This window comes from Ceratotherium simum, chromosome 27 (genome assembly GCF_057802395.1).
Source record: "Ceratotherium simum simum isolate JZ-2026a chromosome 27, ASM5780239v1, whole genome shotgun sequence".
Classification (NCBI taxonomy): domain Eukaryota; kingdom Metazoa; phylum Chordata; class Mammalia; order Perissodactyla; family Rhinocerotidae; genus Ceratotherium; species Ceratotherium simum.
This window is the reverse complement of record NC_141926.1, coordinates 4,289,319-4,311,162: the sequence shown is the minus strand read 5'-3', so window position 1 is coordinate 4,311,162 and position 21,844 is coordinate 4,289,319. Positions and strand designations below refer to the sequence as shown.

General features: G+C 48.9%; 1 protein-coding gene across 2 annotated transcripts in view; it reads left to right on the top strand.

Moving 5' to 3' along the window:
- UBASH3A (ubiquitin associated and SH3 domain containing A) overlaps positions 1 to 21,491 on the top strand; it is a 44,732-nt gene extending 23,241 nt beyond the window's left edge. Inside the window, exons 8-14 of one of the 2 annotated variants that reach the window (XM_087417815.1) lie at positions 5,078 to 5,177; positions 8,006 to 8,128; positions 10,584 to 10,676; positions 14,935 to 15,079; positions 15,791 to 15,897; positions 19,453 to 19,562; positions 20,985 to 21,491. In XM_087417815.1, coding sequence (XP_087273941.1) covers positions 5,078 to 5,177; positions 8,006 to 8,128; positions 10,584 to 10,676; positions 14,935 to 15,079; positions 15,791 to 15,897; positions 19,453 to 19,562; positions 20,985 to 21,122 — 816 coding nt within the window. In that variant the 3' untranslated portion in view covers positions 21,123 to 21,491. The remainder of the gene's footprint in view (positions 1 to 5,077; positions 5,178 to 8,005; positions 8,129 to 10,583; positions 10,677 to 14,934; positions 15,080 to 15,790; positions 15,898 to 19,452; positions 19,563 to 20,984) is intronic. The other variant, XM_087417816.1, reaches the window with a different exon arrangement.
- Positions 21,492 to 21,844: the final 353 nt, after the last annotated feature.

Genomic DNA, 21,844 nt, shown 5'->3' with positions numbered 1-21,844 from the left:
CTTTCTTACAGAGGAAACCCCAGGGGGCAGGGCAGTACCTACAGCCGACCCTTGGCTGGTTCCCACGTCCATGGAAATGCCTCTCTGGCCTGTGTGGTTTCCAAAACAGTCCCTGTACCTGTACCATACACGTTACATTAGTATTTCATCTCAGCCACCCCCACACGGCAGAGGAGGCGTTAGTCCCTCCCTGTCCCCATTCCACAGATCTGAAGACTGAAGCTGACGGAGGCTGGGAAGCTTGGTGGGGAGCACACAGACACCTAAGTGCCCCCCCTGCATTGGGTTGTCATGAGGATTACATGAGACGGGGTGTCCAGTGCCCACTGCAGGCTAGGTTCGTTGCCCAGAGACTATTATTGCCCAGCGGGCAGAGCCATGGCTGTCCGGCTCATTCCTGTGTCCCCAGAACTGGCTTGGGGCCTGGCCTGTAAATCTCATTGGATGAACCACGGAGTGACATAATGAAGGTCCTGATCAGGACTCGGGATTGGATGGCCCTAAATCCAAAGTTCACCCTCCTTCCTGAAGAATCCATCAGCCCCACAGAGGCTGCCTCCAGGCTGGGTGGGCTCCATCCAGACAAGAGCTGAGCACAGGGTGCTGGGCCCCCACTGGGAAGGCCACGGGCCATCCCCTTTTCACCAGGTCTTCAGTCAGAGAGAATGGCCCGGGCAGAGGAGCCACTGACTGGGAGCCAGAGACCTGCCAGCCACAAACAGACAAAAACGGGGCTCCCCACATGGACTGAGTGGGGGGAGGGAAGGCTGTGTCCCCTTTTCAGATTGAATGAGGGGGAGAAGCTGGAATGAAAGGCTCAGGCCGTAGCTCAGCCTGTGTCTAAACTCGCTGGTACCTTAAATGGATGAAAACTTAGCATGTGCCTCCCTGTGAACAGAACGCTCCTCGCCTGGTCTGAGTTCGCCCCTTCCAGACAGTAAGAAAAGAAAACTGTGGCATCGGGTTTGGTAAAATGGACGTGTAGTAGGCTGAATAATGGCCCCTAAGGACATGAGATCCTAATCTCTGGAAGCTGTGAATGTTACAAGGAAAAAGGGTCTTTGCGTATGGGACTGAGTTAAGGATCTAGATGGGGAGATTATCCTGGATTATCCGATGGACCCTAAATCTAATCACAACTCTCCTTCTGAGAGGGAAACAGAGTGGGGTTTGATACCACAGAAGAGGAGAAGACAGAGACACACAAGGAGGAGGCTGGGCGACCACGGGGGCAGAGATTAGAGCAATGGGGCCACAAGCCAAGGATTGCTGGGGCCACCAGGAGCTGGAAGAGGTGAGGAAGGATCCTCCCCTAGAGCCTCCAAGGGGGCATGGCCTTGCGAACACCTTGATTTCAGACTTCCAGCCTTCAGAACTGTGAGAGAATAATTTTCTTTTGTTTGAAGCCACCTAGTGGGTGGTACTTTGTTACGGCAGCCACAGGAAACACATGCAGTACCTTATGTCTAAAGATGCAATGCAGCCCTGGTGTTCTGTAGACTCCAGGGGTTAGTCCATTCCACCCCCCATGGACCCTTCACTTTATCATATTCCTGCTGCAGAGCCCTGCATTTCAAAGTCCAAATGCTCTTAGCTCTTCCAGGGAAGAAAATGCTCCAAATCCACAACCTCAACCCAATTGTCATACTTTTGGATTGTCAGTAAGCTGACCAAGGCTGGGAGCACGTGCGTGTCTTGCAACGTACTTGCAGATCAGCCCTTGACAGGGGAGTAGGATGGGCTATTTAATTGTTATTGGGAATATATTCATTGTCATAATATTGTCATTGTCATAATATTGTCATTGTCATAATATTCATTGTCATGGGGAAAGGGCATCCCAGTGTCAGTAGAGGCAATGCCTGCACAACCATACTTCAAAATTACAAGACAACAAGACAAGCTTCCCCTCTGAGCTCTGCCCTAGGTGGGTGTTTGCACCCAAAGCAAATGTCTGCACACTCCATCAAGAGAGAGTTATATCTGCTTTGCCTTGACCGTATGTCCATTTGAAGACTCAGCCCCGAGTCTGAGAAACTGCATGTATGGAGACTTCGAACATTCCTCGTTTCATTGGCTCACAAATACCACAATTCATGCACTCAGCAGAATGCAGTCGGATCCACCGAGAACAGCCCGGTGCGTTAAGCACCTGGAGGTTCTGCGTCACCCAGATGGGTGTGGACTTGGTAGGGGTTGTGAGGGTCTAGAGGAGCTGCCCGTGGTGCTGGCACCGAGAACGCCTGGGACGCGGGTGAGACCCTACTTTCTGGTGTCCCCTCCTTCTCAGCAGTTCCTAACCACTTCCCAGCAAGCAGGGACACCGCTGGGAGGCACTCTTTCTCCTCCCCGATGAACTCAAAGAAGTGCAGGAGGAAGCAATCAGATGCGCAGACCTCCAGGCCCCACCCTGTTTGCAGAATCAAATTGGAAAGGGAATGGTCAGTAGCACCAGTTACGTTTCAGCTGAGCGCTGCCCCTCCAGGGGGGTTGCGTGTTAAGGTATCTGCATTTCCTCCCTAGGATTTGGGGGAAATCAGAGTGATCCTGGAGCTAGTGCATGGGGGTTTACACTGAAGAGGGCCACTTCTAGTCACTTCCCTTCCTTACCCCGCTCAGTAGCAAAAACACACAAAATATCAGCTCTCTCATTTTCACCCTGAAGCCCGACCTCAGACAGCTGTGAGGCCAAGATCAGGAGGGGGAGCAAAGGGTCCACCTGAGGAAAAGGAGCTGGGCAGGGCAAAGCAGACAACCAGCTACAGCTGCCTCCTGCTCAGATTTCCTCCCCATTCTGGCCATCCCCAGAGACTTGGCCTGTCCATCCTGGTGACCTTGGCTCTCCATCCTGGTGGCTTAGATCTCTCCATCCCTGGAGATCTCTGAACTTGGCCCATCCATCTTGGTGACCTTGGCCTGTCCATCCTGGTGACTTTGGCCTGTCCGTGCCTGGAGACCCCGGCCCATTCATCCCTGGGGATCTTAGCCCATCCATCCCTGGTGACCGTGGTTCCAGGCACCACCAAGTTCTGTGTCCTCCCTGACGTCCCCCCAGCCCACCTTCTGTGACAGGCACTGTCACTCTGCCCCTGATCCTCTTCCATCTATGACTCATCTTTTCATGTTTGTCCCTCAGTCCCAGTGTGATCTGAAGCCCCCTAAGTGGGGAACCTGTGGGCTGCAGCTTGTGTCCCAGCATCTGGCATGCATGCTCCCAAACGCCAGCCCCAGGGATACTGATGGCAAGAGTCCCAGTAACCAGCAGGCAGCACCACTGGGTCTGTGTTGATGCAGAGGTTCCCCATCCTGCTCTAGAACAGCCTTGGTTTGGCGCTGGGCGGCACCCCTCTGGAGCTGGGGAGGTAAGCGTCAGCTGGCTCCATAGTGCCCTCCAGGGTACAGCCCAGAGTCAGTGCGTCTCTCAAGGGGTTCCCTGCTACTTCTGGGGCTCCTGGAGGAGGGCTGTGCTCCACACAGCTGTCCTGGTGGCCTCACGTTGGCTCAGTCCTCAGCACTCTGTGTGTCACTCCCCACCTCTCTGGCATCCTCGGCTCTCGCTCACTCTCTGCAGCCCTTTCACAGAAGGTGTGCTCAGCCTTCCCCTCAAGGCCCACCCCTCCCTCCTACACTTCCTCCACGGATGGAGAAGAGAAAGGGCAGCCCCAGCTCCCCTGAGGACCAAGTCCCCACACCACCCTACACACGGGGGCCCCTCCTAAAAGACTCCCCACATGACTGCCTGGAATGGGGCACTTGGGTTACTTCACCGAAGCACTGGCCCCCCCAAGAACAGAGGTGGACATGCACCCTGCAAATGTGGGGTCAAAGGACATCTGAGCCCCTGGCCAAAGCAGAGGAGGAGTGCTCCAGAGACATCTGCTGTTTCCACAGCTGGAAGCTGCTCACCGCCTGTCGATGCCTTTCTTTCGCCAAAAATAAAGAAAGGAAAATAAACTTCTCTTTCCCTCCAACGCTCAGCCAAGTGGAGAATGGCCAGTATGGGGAATAAGCAAGAGGGATGGGTGAGGGGCTTCTCCACTGGGGGCTCAGAGGCTGAACACCTTTACCACCTTTACCAAGCAGAGAACCACCTGTACCATGCCAACACCAAGGTGGTCCTGGAGGGCCTCTTGGAAGAGGAGGAGTGTCAACAACAGAGGAGACTTGATAGATGATAGATAGATAGATAGATAGATAGATAGATAGATAGATAGATAGATAGATAGACAGACATATAGATAATAGATTAGATAGATAGATAGACAGACATATAGATAATAGATTAGATAGATAGATGTAAAATCTATATATATATATGTATTACATACAGATAATATATAATATCTATTATATCTTAATAGCTGTATATATTATAATATATATATGTATAGATACAGATAATGTCCTAAGAAGTCACTATGGAGGGAAGCTATGGACTGAATATCTGTGTTCCCCCAAACTCGTATGTTGAAATCCTAATGCCCAATGTGATGGTTTTTGGAGATGGGGCCTTTGGGAGGTGCTTAGGTCATGAGGGTGGAATCCCCATGATGGGATTAGTGCCCTTATCAAAGAGACCCCCCAGAGCTCCCTGGCCCACCCTGCCACGTGAGAACACAGTGAGAAGTCAGCCTAGTAGAGGGCCCTCACCTGACGGAGCTGGCACCCTGATCTCTGGCACCCGAGGTGTCCAGCCTCCCGAACCGTGAGAAATAACTGTCTGTTGTTTATAAGCCCACAGTCTGAGCACTCTGTTATAGCAGCCCCAGGGGATAAAGACAAGGGACACAGACTCAGAATAGACAGAAATGCAGGAAAGTTGCTGTGCTGTGGTGGGCTATTCCTGTTGCTTTTCATTTCCTGTATAGTGTTACAATGCAAGAAATTAAAGAGACTTCCGCCCGCAATTCCTAGTCTTCTTTCCTTGCAATGACTTTGGTAAAGTGGGCTGTAGCTACTGCATGAGGAAGGGATTCCATTTCTGGGCCAGCTGTTGGATGACTAGGAGAAATGCTGTTTGAACAAGTCTAATAATGTGGATGTTCAATTGCACATGCCTTTCTCTCCACCATCTCAGGCCACGATAGTGAGGAAAAGTGTTTTGGTGGTGCGCCACGGGGAAAGAGTGGATCAAATATTCGGGAAGTCGTGGCTGCAGCAGTGTTCCACTCCTGATGGTAGGTAAAGTGCTGAAAGAATCTAAACACAGACATGAGATAGATCTAACAAATGAGATCAGCTTCTTGATTTTCTTAGTGTTAGCCAGAGCCCCTATGGCACCGTTCTTTAGAATGACTATGTACAGATTGTATATGTGAGATGGATACTTGCTACATCTTTCCCCACAAGCATTATATGTGTGCATTGGGGTGTGTATGTGGTCTACAAGGATCTTACCTCAAACGCTTTGTAGAAGGTGGAGGAATGGTTGTCGACAGTAAGCCAGTCTGCTGGTGTGACACATGGATGGTCCTGTTGACTCTAGCAGCACACATATGGTCTTTGGTTAGTGAAGGCAGCAGTGACTTGAGAGCAAGTCACCCTGACCTGTGGTCTCTGAACCCTTGGCTACTGGCACATTCCCTATCTCGCAGTCTCATCGCTCTATCTCTCCAAGCTAATCTTCAGTGCAGTGGTCATTTCTCTGCAATGCTTGGCTCTGCTGCTCTACTGGTAGACGTATTTTTGAACGTGTGTCTTGCTTACCCCAATTTTACCCCTCTGGATGCCAAGAACTAACGACAGTGCTTGTAAACACAGCCTACCCACAGGCCAGTCTCTGTACTGATGATCCACGTCTGTATCAATGCACATCCCCAAATGGAAAGCCCAGCTTGCCACAATTTTCATGCCATGGATAATCACATAAATGAAGATATTGAAAGAACATAGTGATAAAATTCATTCACAGTAACTGGACTAGCTGCACCCTTTGGGATCCCTCCAGGAGCCCAGCAAACCAAGAAAGGGGGAAATGAATAGGGAAATCATTGGCAGATGACCAGCACACACTAGAAAATTCTGAGCAAATCCCATCATGACCAAACATATCTCCAAGAATGCACAGAAGTGGTTGTCTCTACCAAACAAAATCAAGTAGAGACACAAAGACTCAGGAAAGAAACAATAGGACGATAGGTGGACGTGGGGATGAATTGACATTCAAACATAGAATTATAAGAAACTTTCTTGTAAGAAAACAATTATCGAAACTACAGAGGAAATGGCACACCACGTCAGTGTGTGCATGGTGATGGTGGTGCGAGAACCAATACAAAACAACCAACACCAAAAACAGTTATTGCACTTCATGGAAAGAGGAAGAACATTGGTCATGTAGACAAAAGATCAAGTCACCTATAAGGGAAAATATTTTAAAGGCACTGGAAATTCCCAGCTTAAAGGAAACTCCTGGTGGATCTTTTTACAAAGTAAAGAAGCCCTTGATAAAGGGAATACTGACAGTCTAATTTGTCTGAATTTTGCATATTGCATTGTTTCATCCACGATAATGGGGTATTTGGGGATTCTGCTAGCCTCTCCTCTGATTCCAGTTTTCCTCCTCATTTCTGCTCGCTTCTGGCCCGAGCACTCACACCCTCACATGGCCCCTCACTTCCCAGCAGTGCTGGCCCAGGGCACCCCCTATTCTGTACTGATTCTACTCCCGTCAGAACCTAACCCTACCCTATACCCTCGTCTTCTTCTGAGCTCTGCTCTCTGCCTCTCACGGTGACCACAGATAAAGCGCCAATGAGGGCAAAAGTCCTAAATGGAGTAGTAAAATTTGGGGGGTCACAGATGCCTTTGAGAATACGACACAGTTGAGGGACCTTCTTTCTGAAAAAGAAACAAATACCACCTTTCCCAGCAAACACAGCATATACTTTGGCTTTTAATAAAGGCCTTTAAAACTGATAGTTCAAATAAAGTCTCTGCCAATGGAAATTCCAGGAAAGGAGCTTTCAGAAAAATCCTGCATGGAACCTAAAAAGTAAAGCAAGCAAAATAGCCAGCTGTCTCCCTCTGCGTTTGTGAAAGGCTGGGAGGAGGGCTGGCATAGAGCATTCAGGCGGGTGCAAAAGACAGGGCCTGCCATGTGAGGTGTAGCAGGTCTCAGGAAAGGCGGCTTGGCTGCTAGAACCTGTTGGCAGCCAGGAGATCTGGGGGTCACTTGGGAGGATGTGAGGGCTTGGAGTGGCGTAGTGTCCTCTGCAGGGGTAATCGATAATTTGATAGTGAGATCGGACCCACCACTTCTTGGCCACTTACTCTGAGCCAGGCTCTGAGCTGGGGGCTTTATCTCACTGATTCATTGCAACATCTCTATCGTTTCCCCCTTTTTACTGATAAGGGAGATTAAGTCAGTTGCCTCTAATCACACAACTGGTAAAGGTAGTGCCAGGATTTGCACCAGACTGTCAGATCTTAGAGCTTTGACAGCCTCTGAATGGGCGGGTGCTTTGAGCCTCTGGATGGGTGGGTGGGGGATCCCAATGAATCCACTTGATTTCCAGTCCGGCCTCAAGCAATTGACTGAATAATGCACAATACAGGAGCATCTCTGGCCGTAAGTATTCTGTCTCCATGGGCCATATGACACACTTAAAGCTATAGGAATGGCTCCAATTTCACATAAGTAATTAACACCAACTTGAGATCCTTACCAAGTTAAACTAAATCGGTAATGGAGACACTCGGTTCTTAATCAGGAAAATTGTATATGTGAATCCTCACGATGGATTACAAGAGGGCAAAGCGGGTCGCGTGATTCCCGGGGCTGAAAGCTGAGTTTTCCGTATTTGAGGAAGTGTGTGCACTGTAGAGCAGCAGTTTCACCACAGGCTGAATCCACATCACAGAGCACATTGGAGGAAAAAACACGGTTGACAACAATTTAAATAATAACCATGCTTCTAACGTGGGTCTTGATCTCGAGAGTTTTGCGGGACGAATACACACTAACTTGGTGGATCTGAACATCCGGTGCTTATTTATGCTCTAGGGAAATACTACCGGCCAGACCTGAACTTCCCTTGTAGTCTGCCCAGACGGAGCAATGGTATCAAAGACTTTGAAAACGATCCACCGTTATCGTCTTGTGGAATTTTCCAGTCCCGAATGACAGGTATGTTTGAGTGTCATTCTGGTAGGAATAGTAGCAATAATCATAGCAATGATTACAGCTAATGTACATTGAGCCCTTGCTACATGCCCAGTGAGGTCAGTGTCAGCATTATCCCCACTTGGCTGACGAGGAAGCTGGGGCACAGGGAGGTTAAGCAAGTTGCCCAAGGTCACACAGCTAGTAAATGGAAGTGCAGAGATTTCATCCAGGAATGGATGGTTGGGGAAGTCGGGAGGAATGAAAGACAGGCATGGAAAGAATCAGAGAGGGGAGGAAAAATCAAGGATGGCATTTAAATATAAAAAACCACATCTTCTCTTTGATTTTATTTCAAAGTCTGTCCCTTTGGGGATCTTGCTTTATGTCTGGGGTTCTGGTTCCACGTGATTGACTTTTTAGATGTTGAGTTCATCTGGAGCTCATTTTATGAATTAAGAAACTCGAATCAAGAACCGGGAAGCTGCGTGGGCTTCCCAAGTTGCACAGCGGGTTAACTGAAGGGATGTGCTGGGAGCCGGTGCTGCTGGCTCCTCGCTCAGTGGTGTGCGGTAAACGCTGGGTCCCCGGCTCTCTGGGCAGGGCGGGGAAGCCCTGATTTCTAGTGTTTGCTGATTTCTGTGGTTTAAATACTGTGTTCGTGCCACGGCTGGTTTCAAGCTACTGATCTAAGGTCCCTGAACGTGGAGTTGGGAGAGGTGACACAGTCAGCCCTCCCACAATTAGATGTGACCTGCCTCACATGGCCCTTCTGGGCTCCTTCTTCTGCAGTGCACTGTGGCCTGTGTGTGTGTGTGTGCGCGCACGCGCGCGTGTGTGCTGGTACATGTGCCCCCTCTGTAACGTACCTCTGCAGCTCTGTGTTTCATGGGTAAATCCTCCCCTAGATGTTTGCACAGCTTTCCGTGTGCCATGTGTGTGTTTGGGAGTATCTGTGAATGGGTATCTGCCTGGGCAATCGCCGGCCTCTGTATTCGTTTCCTGTGGCTGCCATAACAAAGTCCCACAGACGGAGTCACTAAACGGACAGAGATTTATTATCTCGCAGTTCTAGAAGCCAGAAGTCTGAGATCAAGGAGCCAGCAGGGTTGTTTCTTCGGAGGGCTGTGAGGGAAGGATTGTTCCAGCCCCCTCTCCTTGGCTCGTAGATGGCCATCTTCTCCCTGTGTCCTCACATCATCTTCCCTCTATGCCGTCTCTGTGTCCAAATTTCCCCTTTTCATAAGGACACCAGTCAGATTGGAGTAGTGCCCACCCTAATGACCTCATCTTAGCTTGATCACCACTGTAATGACCCTATGTCCAAAGAAGGTCACCCTCTGAGGTAATGGGAGTTGGGACTCCAACATATGAATTTGGGGGACACAATTCAGCCCATGGCAGCACCCACTACAACCTCACTGGCTTTGGTACTGTGTAGACTTTGTACTGAAGAGATCCCCTGCTTTCCCAAAGATCAGGCCCTCTAATTTTGCAAGTGTGGTTTACAGGCTTGTCCTTCCATGAGCCTCGGCTAGTCTTGAGTTTCCCATCACTGCAGAACAAATTACTGTGAACTGCAAACAGCACCCACTTGTCGGCTCGCAGCTCTGTAGGTTAGAAATGCAGGCACAGCATGGCTGGGTTCTCTGCTCGGGTCTCAAAGCCTGAAACTGTCTGTTTCCCACCTGGAGCATCTTGGAAGCAGTTTCAGTTTCTCCCCAAGGCTGTTGGGAGAATTCAGTTCATTGTAGTTGTAGGACTGAAGTCTTCCTTTCCTTGCTGGCTGTCAGCAAAGGGCTGGTCTCAGTTCCTAGAGACCACCCACATCCCTTGCCACGTGGCTGCCTCCATCTTTGAAGGCAGCAATAGAGTATTTCTTGCATGTCAGATCCCTCTGCCTTTGAATCTTTCTGACTTCTTTTCTGTGATCAGCGAAAGGAAATCTCTGCTTTCTGTGTGTGTGTGTGCGAGGAAGATTGGCCTTCAGCTAACATCCATTGCCAATCTTCCTCTTTTTGCTGAGGAAGATTAGCCCAGAGCCAACATCCATGCCCATCTTCCTCTATTTTGCATGTGGGATGCCGCCACAGCATGGCCCGACGAGCGGTGCGAGGGTCCGTGCCCAGGATCCAAACTCTCGAAACCTGGGCCCCCAAAGTGGAGTTTGCGGACCCAACCACCACACCACCAGGCCAGCCCAGAAAATCACTGCTTTTAATGGGCTCAGCTGAATGGATCAGGCCCACCTGCAATAAGGTCCCTTCTGCCATATGACATAACGTAGTCACGGAGTGCTATCTCACCATAGTCACAGCTTCCAGCCACACTCAAGGGGATACAGGATGTGTCTACCCGGGAGTGGAAATCTTGGGGCTACTTGAGGTTCCGCCTACCACAGGTAGTAAGGCACCCATCAGAGAGGCCGCCATGGGAGGCTATGGTTACGAAGAGGCGTTTTCCTCCTGCTGTTTTCCAGGGGAAGCACTACTGGACAGTGGCATCAGAATCACCTCCGTCTTCACCTCCCCAGCCCTCCGCTGTGTGCAGACAGCCAAACACATCCTGGAAGGTCGGTGAGAACTGGAGGGAGCTTCTCATGTTGCCTTAATCTCATGGTTATTCTCCAAGCAGGGAGAGAAGTGAGCGGAGGGGAGAATTGGATGAGTGGTAGTGAATGGCCACCTAAGTCATAAGACAGTTAGGAACCAGCCCTCCAAGAACTGTGAGCAGGCACTGAACCCATTAACGTTTCTGGAAAGCCAAGATTGGCCTGCTTCTGTCGTGTGTTTAAAAAAATAATAATAATCTGGGGAGGGGCATTCAGAAACCCAGAGAGCTGGGAACTGCTGTGGTCCCTTTTAAGTCCAAAATGCATGACTCTTCCAGGGGCAAGAGGATGGGCTGCTGGGAGCTGTCCGGCACCGTCAAAGGCTGAGGTGTGTTAGGAAGCCACGGGCAGGCCTGCAGCCTCCACCTGCAGGAAAAGGGCAGCCTGTTCAGGAGGCTTCGGTGCTGCTCCTCCCTCTGGACCCCTGCTGTGCCCACCCTGAGTGGGGAAGAGGGCACGTGATGTAATTCACAGTGCAGGGCACAGGCAGGTCCCCCACAGGGATAGGACGGAGGGCAGAGTGCATGGACACAGGTGCAGCAGGTGTGTAAATGTGGAGGAGGGGCTTGCCTCAACTTTCTCAGAGACGTAGGAAGTCAGGTCACCAGCTGAGAGTGAGAAAGGGGAGGGCCTGCTGATGTTTGAGTAGCACCGAAGGTCTGAAATGTTTCTGAGGGAGAGGGGCCCGGTCATAGGAAAATATAGGATGGCCACTGGGCCTCACGAAAAGCCCATCTGAGGTCAGTGAGCACAACTTTACATTGAGACCACCAACTGGGAGTGGGGCTTTCCTCCAGGCGTGGACATGGGGCAGCAGGTGGAGCGCTGGATCAAACCATGGGCGGGTTTGAGAAGTGAGTACGAGGAAGCAAGAGAGGGCATGAGGAACTGAGGGTGCACCCCAGGGGCAATGACGACTGACAGTAGATTTTAAGCTGGGTCACATGGGAAGTTAGAGCTTTAGGGAGGTGAATGGTAGAGAAAAAGTGGTGAGCTCAGTGGAGTAAAACCCTGGGTGGATGGCTGAATGGTTGGAGTTAGAGGATGAGAGAAAGGAGGCTGCAAAGAAAGGAGCACTGGTTGGAGACAGAGAAAAGTCAGACTCTGAGCTTAGGGAAGGGTTGCAGTTGTTGGTAACGACAAGATCAAGGTGAAGGGAATGGGCTGCTGAGGCAAGGAGGAAGGCACATAACTGGAGGAGGGGGACACGGAGCCAAGAGGCTAATGCTGGGTGAGCCATCTTGCAGGTAATGGTATCGCCAAGCATTGTACCTGGAGTAGCATCAGAGAGAGGGCAGCGAGCCGGGGCTGAAATCTTCACGGGAGGAGCTGTTGAAATGATGGTGGATCAACACAGCACGTGCACCACCACTGGCTCCCGAGTCTTCTCCCGTCTCCTATACTTACATCAGAGAAGCTCTGACAGGTGCCATCCCAAGTCTGGAAGCCCAGTCAGAATCCCTCCCAGGAGTGGAACTGATCCGTGCACTGGACCTGTGCAGGCACTTGGCACAATCCATTCCTTTCCTATGTTCTCATAAACTTGCTGTTTCATAATCCAGTCTCTAATTCCTGAGGGACAAAAATCCGTTTTATCAGCAGGGAGTGTCCACAGTCCACCTTCCACATATTTAAAACTCAGAGGCAGCATCTGTATACCTGTAGCCTGCAGCCATCCCTCATTTGTTGTTTCTCACCCGAGCATGACAGCGGACCCCCAAGCCCCCCTGCTTGGTATTTCAGGTCACTAAGACTTAGAATGCCAATTTGTTTTGCCTTACCGTGGAGGGCTCCATGTTAACTGTGTTGCTCCTCTGCCCTTCTGTGCTCTCAACTAGTTGAGCCAGATGCAGGTTAAAAAACAATGTCAGGTTTCTAAACAAACCACGTGAGGGCAGGACCCCCCAAACATGTGAATTCTAGTGTGGCACGTTGAGAGATGTGGCCTGGCCCTGAGGCTAAAACGAAGCTTCTTAACACAACTCATCCCCTCCCTACCAACACACACACTCACACACACACACACACACGTGCACACACACACCTTGAGGTTTCATTCAGCTACAGAGTCATAGACTCCAGTGTTGGGGGGACAGAGATTGGGAGAAGGAGACGGTCACCCTGCTGCTTTTTCAAAGCAGTGACTCCCACCCAGGAAACATGGACCCCATGATGTCAAGCTCCCTATTTCTGTGTTCAGATCCCTAGATTGCCCCACCCCACTCCCTCCATTCAGGAAGGAATAAGAAACGAGAAGTGGTTCCTCCAGTACTGCCTTTTCCAGAGGAGAATGGGGGAGAGCAGAAATGGCAACGCAAAGGCACGGGGTTCCCCTAATAGCTGGGTAATCTCTTCCTGGATGTATTTGTTCTAGCTTTTCAATTTGAGAATAATTCTTAAATATGATGGAATAAAGCTAAATAGATACGAAGTAATCTCATCCCTGGATTGTTTAGGATGAATATCTCTATTAATCTAACAACTATAATAATCAGATGTGAACAAAGCAAGAAACACATGCAAATACATGATAAAAGTGACGGACTGGTCCCTGAATCTCCCATCTCCCCCCGTCTCAGCCCTTTATATGGGCCATTTAATGAGCTTACTGTGTTCTAACCCACCCAAGAGGCTGCTCCTTTTCAACTAACTTTCAAAACCACCAGTTTCCATCTTTGGCTGGCAGCCCACTGACGAGCTGGTGTGAAACCTTGCAGACCACCTGTGTCCAGCCAGACCAGCACTTGAACATCAGTGATAATGATTTCCTCCCAAGTCGAAGGTTCTTTTCTAAGGATGATCTTAATCTTCCTTTCCTACCCAACCTGTCTCACCATGGTAACAACATACGAATAAGAAGATAAAGAATATTCTTTTGGCCAGCCTTCCTAATAAAAGAATATGACTGAGAGCTTCAAAAACATTTTTCATAACTTTATCCCTTTTTTGTCATTGTTCATGTTTCCTCGTTATTAACGTATTTGTTCCAATTTTTTGTAAATATTTTTGACCTCTATTGTTTGTCTCTCTTGCATAAAAAATAAAAAGTTCTCAAAAATGTTTTCTGACGATGATAATGTCAACGTCTTTAACATGATCTCTCTTTGGCTTTTACTCTGTATGCAGATGATGATGATAATGATGATGATGAAGGCTGTTTAAAGAGCACACATTTATAAATCCTGTGCTAATCCAGAAAAACAAGGATACCCAGCCTTCTTCATAGGTCCTCAAACATGACCCACCTACTTTTCAGGCTGACATCTAAGACGCTGATAGGCTAAACTTTATTTCAATACCATGTCAATGAATGTCCAGATGGACCGTTTCCCAAAGTGTGACCCACACAACAGTGGCTACACAATGTCCTCAAAGGAAGAGTGGCCAACCTCATTTGGGAAACTCTCCAACTGTTCCTTCGTATGATCTATACACAACGGACACGAGCCCTTCACAGGCTCTGGGGAGAGCTCAGGAGCCTGGTTAGCCCAGTTTCACTCTGTTTTCTAAATGTTTTGACAAAGGAACCCACTCCATGGACCTGGAATACATTTGGGGAACTGGTTTTATTTCCAGCATCTGAGTTTAATGACACTTGCTCCATTTCAAACAAAAACATTAAGATTTTTTTCCCCCACTCAAAAAGAGATGGTCTTAGATTATAGGTCTTTTAGTCAGGTATAAAATGCTTAGGAAGGGTGAGTTGTGAGAAGTCAGAATGTTCCAGAAGATGGCTCCCTTCCACCCTTCACCTTTTGCTCAGTCTGGTCTAAGTGTTTATCAGGATGGCACTTCAGTGCAACTAATATGCTCTGGGACTGGCCTCATCTTTTCCACAGATCGTTGGATTGGCCAAGTTCTTATAGCTGCACTCTCCTTCTTGACCCGAAGCCAAGGCCCCAGTGTCGTCTGGCTGTAGAGTTGCATTATTGGGTGATCAGGATGAGCACAGGGTGGGCCTGCTGCTGGTGGTGGCTCCTGGGGGACCCTAACCCTTCCTGATGGACAGAGGGTCATCCTCCTCTGATACCTTCCAACTATCTGGTGGTTTTTGTCTCAGAAATAGCACGACTGTGCTTAATCACAGAACAATATTTGCCAAGAAAAAAAAGAGATCACATTGTTTGAAAGTTATTATTTAGACTTAGGAGGAGACTTATTTACATGAAGCCAAAAGGGACACTGAAGATGACAAACATTTGTATTCTGTTGAATCCAGAGCTCAAACTGGAGAAAAAAATTAAAATAAGAGTGGAACCCGGAATCTTTGAATGGACAAAATGGGAGGCCGGCAAAACCCCCCCGACCCTCATGAGCCTGGAGGAGCTGAAAGAGGCGAATTTCAATGTCAGCATGGATTATAGGTATGCCCTCTCACGTTGTCTCCTGCTGGGGTTTATCTAGTTCTCATTAAGGAAAAGCTATTCACGACACTTGTAAGAGACGGTAAGGAAGACTTTATTGAGGAGGGACCACTGCAGTGGGCATTTGCAGTAGGGGAAAGAGATTGGACTCGATTCTGGATATAATAAGGACAAGTGGGGATTTTTAGCTGAGGAGCAGGGTAGGGGTGGGTGGATGGAAAATTACTAAGAGGGAAGGGTAATTCTTGCTTAACTGACCTAACAGGATTCTTGCTGAAGGCAGGCCAGAGTGGTCAGACTCTACTGGGGCAGTAGTGGGAGATGTTTGCTCAGATATTGAGGGTGGGGGATTCTGGCTACACTGACTTGGCAGGATTCTTGCGAAAACTGACTCTCCAAGGGCAGACACTGAAGCCCAAAGGTCGGGCTAGTTGAGAAGAGGGTTCAGAGGAGCCTAGAGTTTGGTCAAGGAGAGAATCTTTGCCATTCTCTCTCCGTGGCAGAATCTTGGCCATCACAAACCCGTCTGGTGTTCGGTAAGAACGCAGGCTGGAGACTGAACGCCAGCCCTCTGCCAGTTCTGAGCACAAAACTGGAGCCTCACTGTCGAGGCCTCGAGGCAGAGCCGTCTTGGAGAAGGTTCCCTTCTCCAGCTGACCACAGGCAAGCAGCCAGAGTGGCAGCCAAATCTTCCCCTCTCTCTTCTTTTAGGCCTGCGTTCCCCCTCGCCTCCCTCATGCCCGCTGAGAGCTACAACGAGTACGTTGACAGGTGTGCGGTGAGCGTGGAGCGGATCGTCAGCGCCTGCCCAGAGGATGGTGAGTGCCTCCACCGTCCTCGGGTGTGAGCAGCCCCCGGGGCTGGGGTCCTACCTCCAGGATGGAAACTGGCCGATCTTTCGAACCTCCTAATGCCCCAACCTCCCCCACCCCCACTCCCCAGCCAGCAGAGTGTTTTAGTGCTGTCTCTATGGTAACAGAGAGCATAGTCACATACTCCCCAACTCACAGGCCGTGGGCCCCCAATCCTGGGACTGAGAGCCGATAGGATCCAGGACAGCAGGGTCAACACAAACTGCCCGAGCTGCTTCCTAAAAAAAAATAAGAGTGTCTGTCCATATATTCTGCCCATTTTTTGATCAAGTTATTCATTTTGTTGTTGTTGAGTTGCGTGAGTTCTTTATATATTTTGGAAATTAACCCCTTATCAGATATATGATTTGCAAATATTTTCTCCCAGTTGGTGGGTTGTCTTTTCGTTTTGTTGATCATTTCCTTTGCCATGCAGAAGCTTTTTAGTCTGATAGACACGTGAACAGACATTTTTCCAAAGAAGATATACAGATGGCTAACAGGCACATGACAAGACGTTCAGCATCACTAATTATTAGGGAAATGCAAATCAAAACTACAATGAGATATCATCTCACACCTGTCAGGATGGCTATAATTAACAAGACAAGAAGTAACAAGTGTTAGAGAGGATTTGGAGGAAAGGGAAGCCTGGTGGGAATGTAGCAGTTATGGAAAACATATGGAGATTTCTCAAAAAATTAAAAATAGAAATAACATATGATATAGCTATTCTACTACTGGATATTTATCCAAAGAACATGAAATCAACAATTCAAAAAGACATATGCACCCCTGTGTTCATTGCAACATTATTCACAATAGCCAAGATGTGGAAGCAACTCAAGTGCCCATCAACGGATGAATGGATAAAGAAGACATGGTATATATATACAATAGAATACTACTCCACCATAAAAAAAAGACCAAATTGTGCCCTTTGCGACAACATTGATGGACCTTGAGGGTGTCATGCTGAACAAAGTCAGACAGGGAAAGACAAACACCGTACGATTTCACTCATATGTGGAAGATAAACAAGCAAACAAACATATAGATATGGAGAATAGATTAGTGGTTAGCAGAAGGGAAGGGATAAAGGGGCACATATGTATGACGACATGTAAAACTAGGTGTTCACACTAGACGTGGTGAGCAAGATGCAGTCTACAGAAGCCAAAATGTAATAATGTACACCTGAAATTTACACAATGTTATTAGCTAATAAAATAAAAGTTGCAAAAACTAAAAAAAAAAAAAAGAGAGAATAAGAACAGAAGAACCAAATGTCGGGTCATGTTTGAAGGAAAGTGGGAAGAAAACATCTATATAAGTAGAAGATTGAGACCATTTGAGAAATCTGAATATGGAAATAGTTTAAAAACTTTGTTAACTTTGTTAGGTGTGATAACGGCATGGTGGTTATGTAAGAATGAAAAGTCCTTCTCATTTGGAGATGCAAACTGAGGGATAGTCTGTGACCAGGCATGATGTTGAGATATACTTTACAATAATACTGCAGGGAGGGGGTGCTGGGGCAGAGGAGGGTTGCTGCCTGACAGGCAAATGTCGATAACTGTCAGAACTCAAGATGGGTCCACAGGGATCACCAGACCCTTCTTGGGGTATATTTGAAAATGTCCTAGTAAAAAGTTAAAATCAATGCTATAAAAATTTAAGTTGGCAAGTATGTAGTGAACATCAGCGATGTGTCAGGCACCAAATAAAACATCATGGGAAAACTGAAGTGAAGAAGGCACAAGCTCTACCCTCAAGGAGTTTGAATATTGTTGGGGAAGGGGCACAGACATCTGGAATATTAGGAATATTAAATAAGACAAAGAAGAATCTCAAAGAATCAATAAAAGACCCCCAGGCCCACTGCCCCCACCTGTGTTCTTTCCATCTCTGCTCCCAGAGAGGCTCGGGAGTAGAGAACTCTGCAGAGGAGGATTCGGGGAGGAGCTGAGCACCAGGGGGTATGCGATCCTTGACATCCTTCAGGAAGAGACCGCAAACCTCGCTGTATCCAGCACTCCCAACACACTCGGCCACCAGGCCGGTTTACATGGCTGGTTTTAACTGATGGGTGCCCTGGGGAAGGTACTTTTGGAAACCACGCCTCGGTGGCATCTGATTAATCACCAACCTGACCTTACTCACAGTCATTGCCTCAGGACATTAGAGGACAGAAAGTGAAATTAGAGCCTTCACTGCGTTTTCGGGGCACCACCTCAGCCCGCCCCTCTCTGGATGTCCCATTTCAAGCCTCCACCTCGGGCTGAATGTCAGTGTCCATGGATGACCCTCCCTTCCAAGGACCTCCCTACAGTCCTGAGGTCTTCCAGAATGCGGTGCAGACCATTGTGTCCTTGATGCTGGTGTCTACTGAACACCGTCTTGTGCTGCCCACTGCAGGGACCACACTCGTCCCTCCGTAGTTGTGGCGCATGTGGTGGAGGCTCTCAGGATGCAGCACTTGAGCTGTAGAATGAGGAGGATTTGGAAGGCAAAGGACGCCCCAAGAGGAGACCGTGAGTAAGGCAGGAAGGCCAGAGGTGTGACAGAGCAACGAAAAATCCCGCCAGGCTGGAGGGTAAAAGCTAACACCTCCCACTCCCTAGACCTGGGTGGGCCCTTCACACACATTCTCTGTGAACTCCTCACCTTCCTGTGTGGTCTGAGCGGTCATCTCCATTTACATCGAGTCACTTTGAAGCTCAGAGAGGCTCAGAGTCTGCGTGTCCAGGTCACCCCGCCGGAGAGCACAGGCCAAGAGTCAGCCTAGAGCAGCATCCTGGCAACTGCGCCATGATTTTGGAGGCCTAAGATATAAGAGTGAAATTAACAGGAAAAGTGGATCGGGGCTTTGGTCTAGGTGTCACATTGGAGAAAGTATTGTCACGTTAGGAGGCAATATGAATGGATGCTCTATGTCAGCCATAGCTTTCAAAGGAAGCTCTCCGTTCTGATTCCCTCCTCCAGGTAGAGCTGGTGGGTCCAGCCACAGGCACCTGCCTGACTCGCCAGCTGGTCTAACTCTCCCCAGCTCTGCTTTGTCCTAGCCTTGACTCCCTAGTCGTGTCACCTGAGGGAGACTCACTCAGCCGGACTCTGGATGTCTTATCTAAAGTGAGAGTCATCAGCAGGCTCATTGTGATCAACTGGCTGATAAGCTCATGGATCAGGCCTGGGCGGCAGCCACCACCACATCCCACAGTGGAGCAGTGCCTCTCACCAGAGAAGGCAGCTCAGATCATGCACTGCCCCATCCCTGAAGCTGGCAGGCAGGTGCTGCCACCCCCAGACCCTGCATGAGGATGCGATGCACTCTGAGAACTACATACAAATGAGAGCAGACCAGCGAGTCCTACTAAGCTATCACCAGTCACACCTGCTTCCCACCCCGGGGTCTCTCCAGGCTTTGGGGCACCACGGGGTAGTTTCACCCGACAACTTTGGGGACTAATAAAAGGCACTCTCTGTACCTGCTTTGACTGTGAGGTGTTCTTTTTTCTGCAGTGGGCGTCATCCTGATCGTGGGCCATGGCTCGGCGCTGGACTCCTGCACACGCCCGCTCCTCGGGCTGCCGCCCCGGGACTGCGGAGACTTCGCCCAGCTGGTGAGAAAGGTACGTGCCGGTTCTTTTCTCTTTGGACCACAAAGTCAAGCACCCCGAGGATGCAGGGTCATCACACACCCTTCTCAGAATGAAAACAAGTGTCCAGCCAATGTAGGGCAGCAGGGACCCACCTGTCCCCTGAGAACGTGCCACCTGTTCATGTGCAAAGGGCAGCCTTGGGCAGGGGGCTGACAGAAGAGGTTCGTCTTCTTCATCATCATTATGGCAACTTTGGCCAATTGCTGCCAAGACAACAAAAAACAAGACACAGGACTTTCTTTACAGTCAGCTCACATGATTCCTTGCAACTCCAATAGTTGAATAAATGGTCCAGGAAAGAGTAAGCAATTTAGATAAGAAGAGAAAGGACATGCGCTGGGCTAGCTGGCTCTGGGAATCTAGGGGGTTAGGGTTAGAAACAAGTGTCCCCTCCAAAGTGTCTCCAAGGTGGTGTTTCCCAATTTTGACCCAGATATTCCTGAGCACTCTGGAATTCCTAGGCCACTGGTTGACCATCGTCCAAATACACAGCTCGAGCCCCCCAGGTCACACTGCGAAACGTCCATACAGATTTTGGGGGGGCACTCTCCTGGTCGGCCGCAGCGCCACGTGCTCCCTAAGAGTTCTCTTGCTCCTGCAAATGTTACCATATGTCCCGTTCCTGTGCCCCTTCCCGCAGCCCCGGGCTCCCCTGGGGTTCCTCATCATCCACTCAGACAGCAGTGCTGCTCACGCCAGATGCTGACTGAGAACTGCATGTCGATGCTGTTCCAGAAACTCATTAGTCTTTGTAGCCAAATCGCCACCCCTCCCCTGACCCTTTGCCTCCTTTCTTGGGATTCCAGCCTTGAACTTCTTTGAACTTCCTTGAACCAAGGAATTGCTAGGCATTAAAAAGAGAGAGGAAAAAGGGAAAGCAGAACATGTAAACAAAAAAACCTTAGAAACCAAGATCTACTCTAACACATTCATTTAACAGATGAAGGAATTGGGGTCTAAAGTTTCACTCTGTACTTTTTTCTTGGGGCTGAAAACTCAATACCTGTATTTCTTTTGTGATGCTGAGTTCGAGAATGCGAGCCACTCTTCAGGCAGCAGGGTCGACTAGGGTTCTCAGCCTCAACACTGCTGACATTCTGGCAGGGTAATTCTTTCTGCAGGATGTTTAGCAGCATCCCTGGCCTCTACCCATTGGAAATAGCACCCTGTTGTGACAAATAACAACATCTGCAGACATGTCCCATTGTCCCATGGCGAGGGAGCCGTCCCGCACTGAGAACTGCTGGGTTCGGTGTTAGGGCAGCAATGCCAGTGTGGGCACATCATGTCCACCTCCAAGGCACGTGAATACCTCTCAGTTGGCTTTAGAACGAGTCTCAAGTCTGATTGACCTGATATAAAATATTAATGAGTGATGTAACTCTGTTCTAGATCCCTTCTCTGGGTATGTGCTTCTGCGAAGAAAATAAAGAGGAAGGAAAATGGGAGTTGGTGAACCCTCCCGTGAAGACTCTGACCCACGGCTCGAACTCAGCATTTAACTGGAGGAACTGGATCCTGGGCAACTGAGAGCCCCCTGTACGTTTTCGTAACTTCATAATGAAGAAGCAAAACTCTCCGCAGAGGCGTAAGATACTGTTATTTTGAAGGTATCTTCGCTTCGCCTAATATCATTTGTAGAAGCACAAAATGCACTTTTAGATTCCAGAATGTTTGCCATCGATTTCCTCTTTGTAACTGTGGATTCTTGTCCTGCGAGCTCGGCTGCGAGGATGCCACCTTGAAACGTGTGTCTCTGCAGTGTGGCTTGCAGGGGACTGAGGAACTGTGACTCTAACTTCTGGGAATTAAAGACCCACCACACGTGCACCAAAAGGATATCTCCACTTTATTTTATACGTTCTTATTTGTCAAGTCTCCAACCGTTTTTCCTTTTTATGTTTCAGTCACTCTTTGGCTGTGTCTACACAGGCCGAAAGAGGTGGAATATTCAATAAAACAGAAAGAGAAAACCATCTACCAGATGGAAACCAGGGAACTGCTGCTTGGTGTCCGCAGCCCGGGTGTTAGTCTCCTGTTGCTGCTGTCACAAATGACCACAAACAGCGTGCTCATTAAAAACAACACAAAATGTAAACACACACACACACACACACACACAGATTTATTCTGTTGCAGTTCTGGAGGTCAGAAGTTCTAGAATGGGTCAGCAGGCTACATCGCTTCCAGAAGCTCTAGGAGAGAATCTGTTCCCTTGCCTTCTCCAGCTTTTAGAGGCTCCCACATTCCTG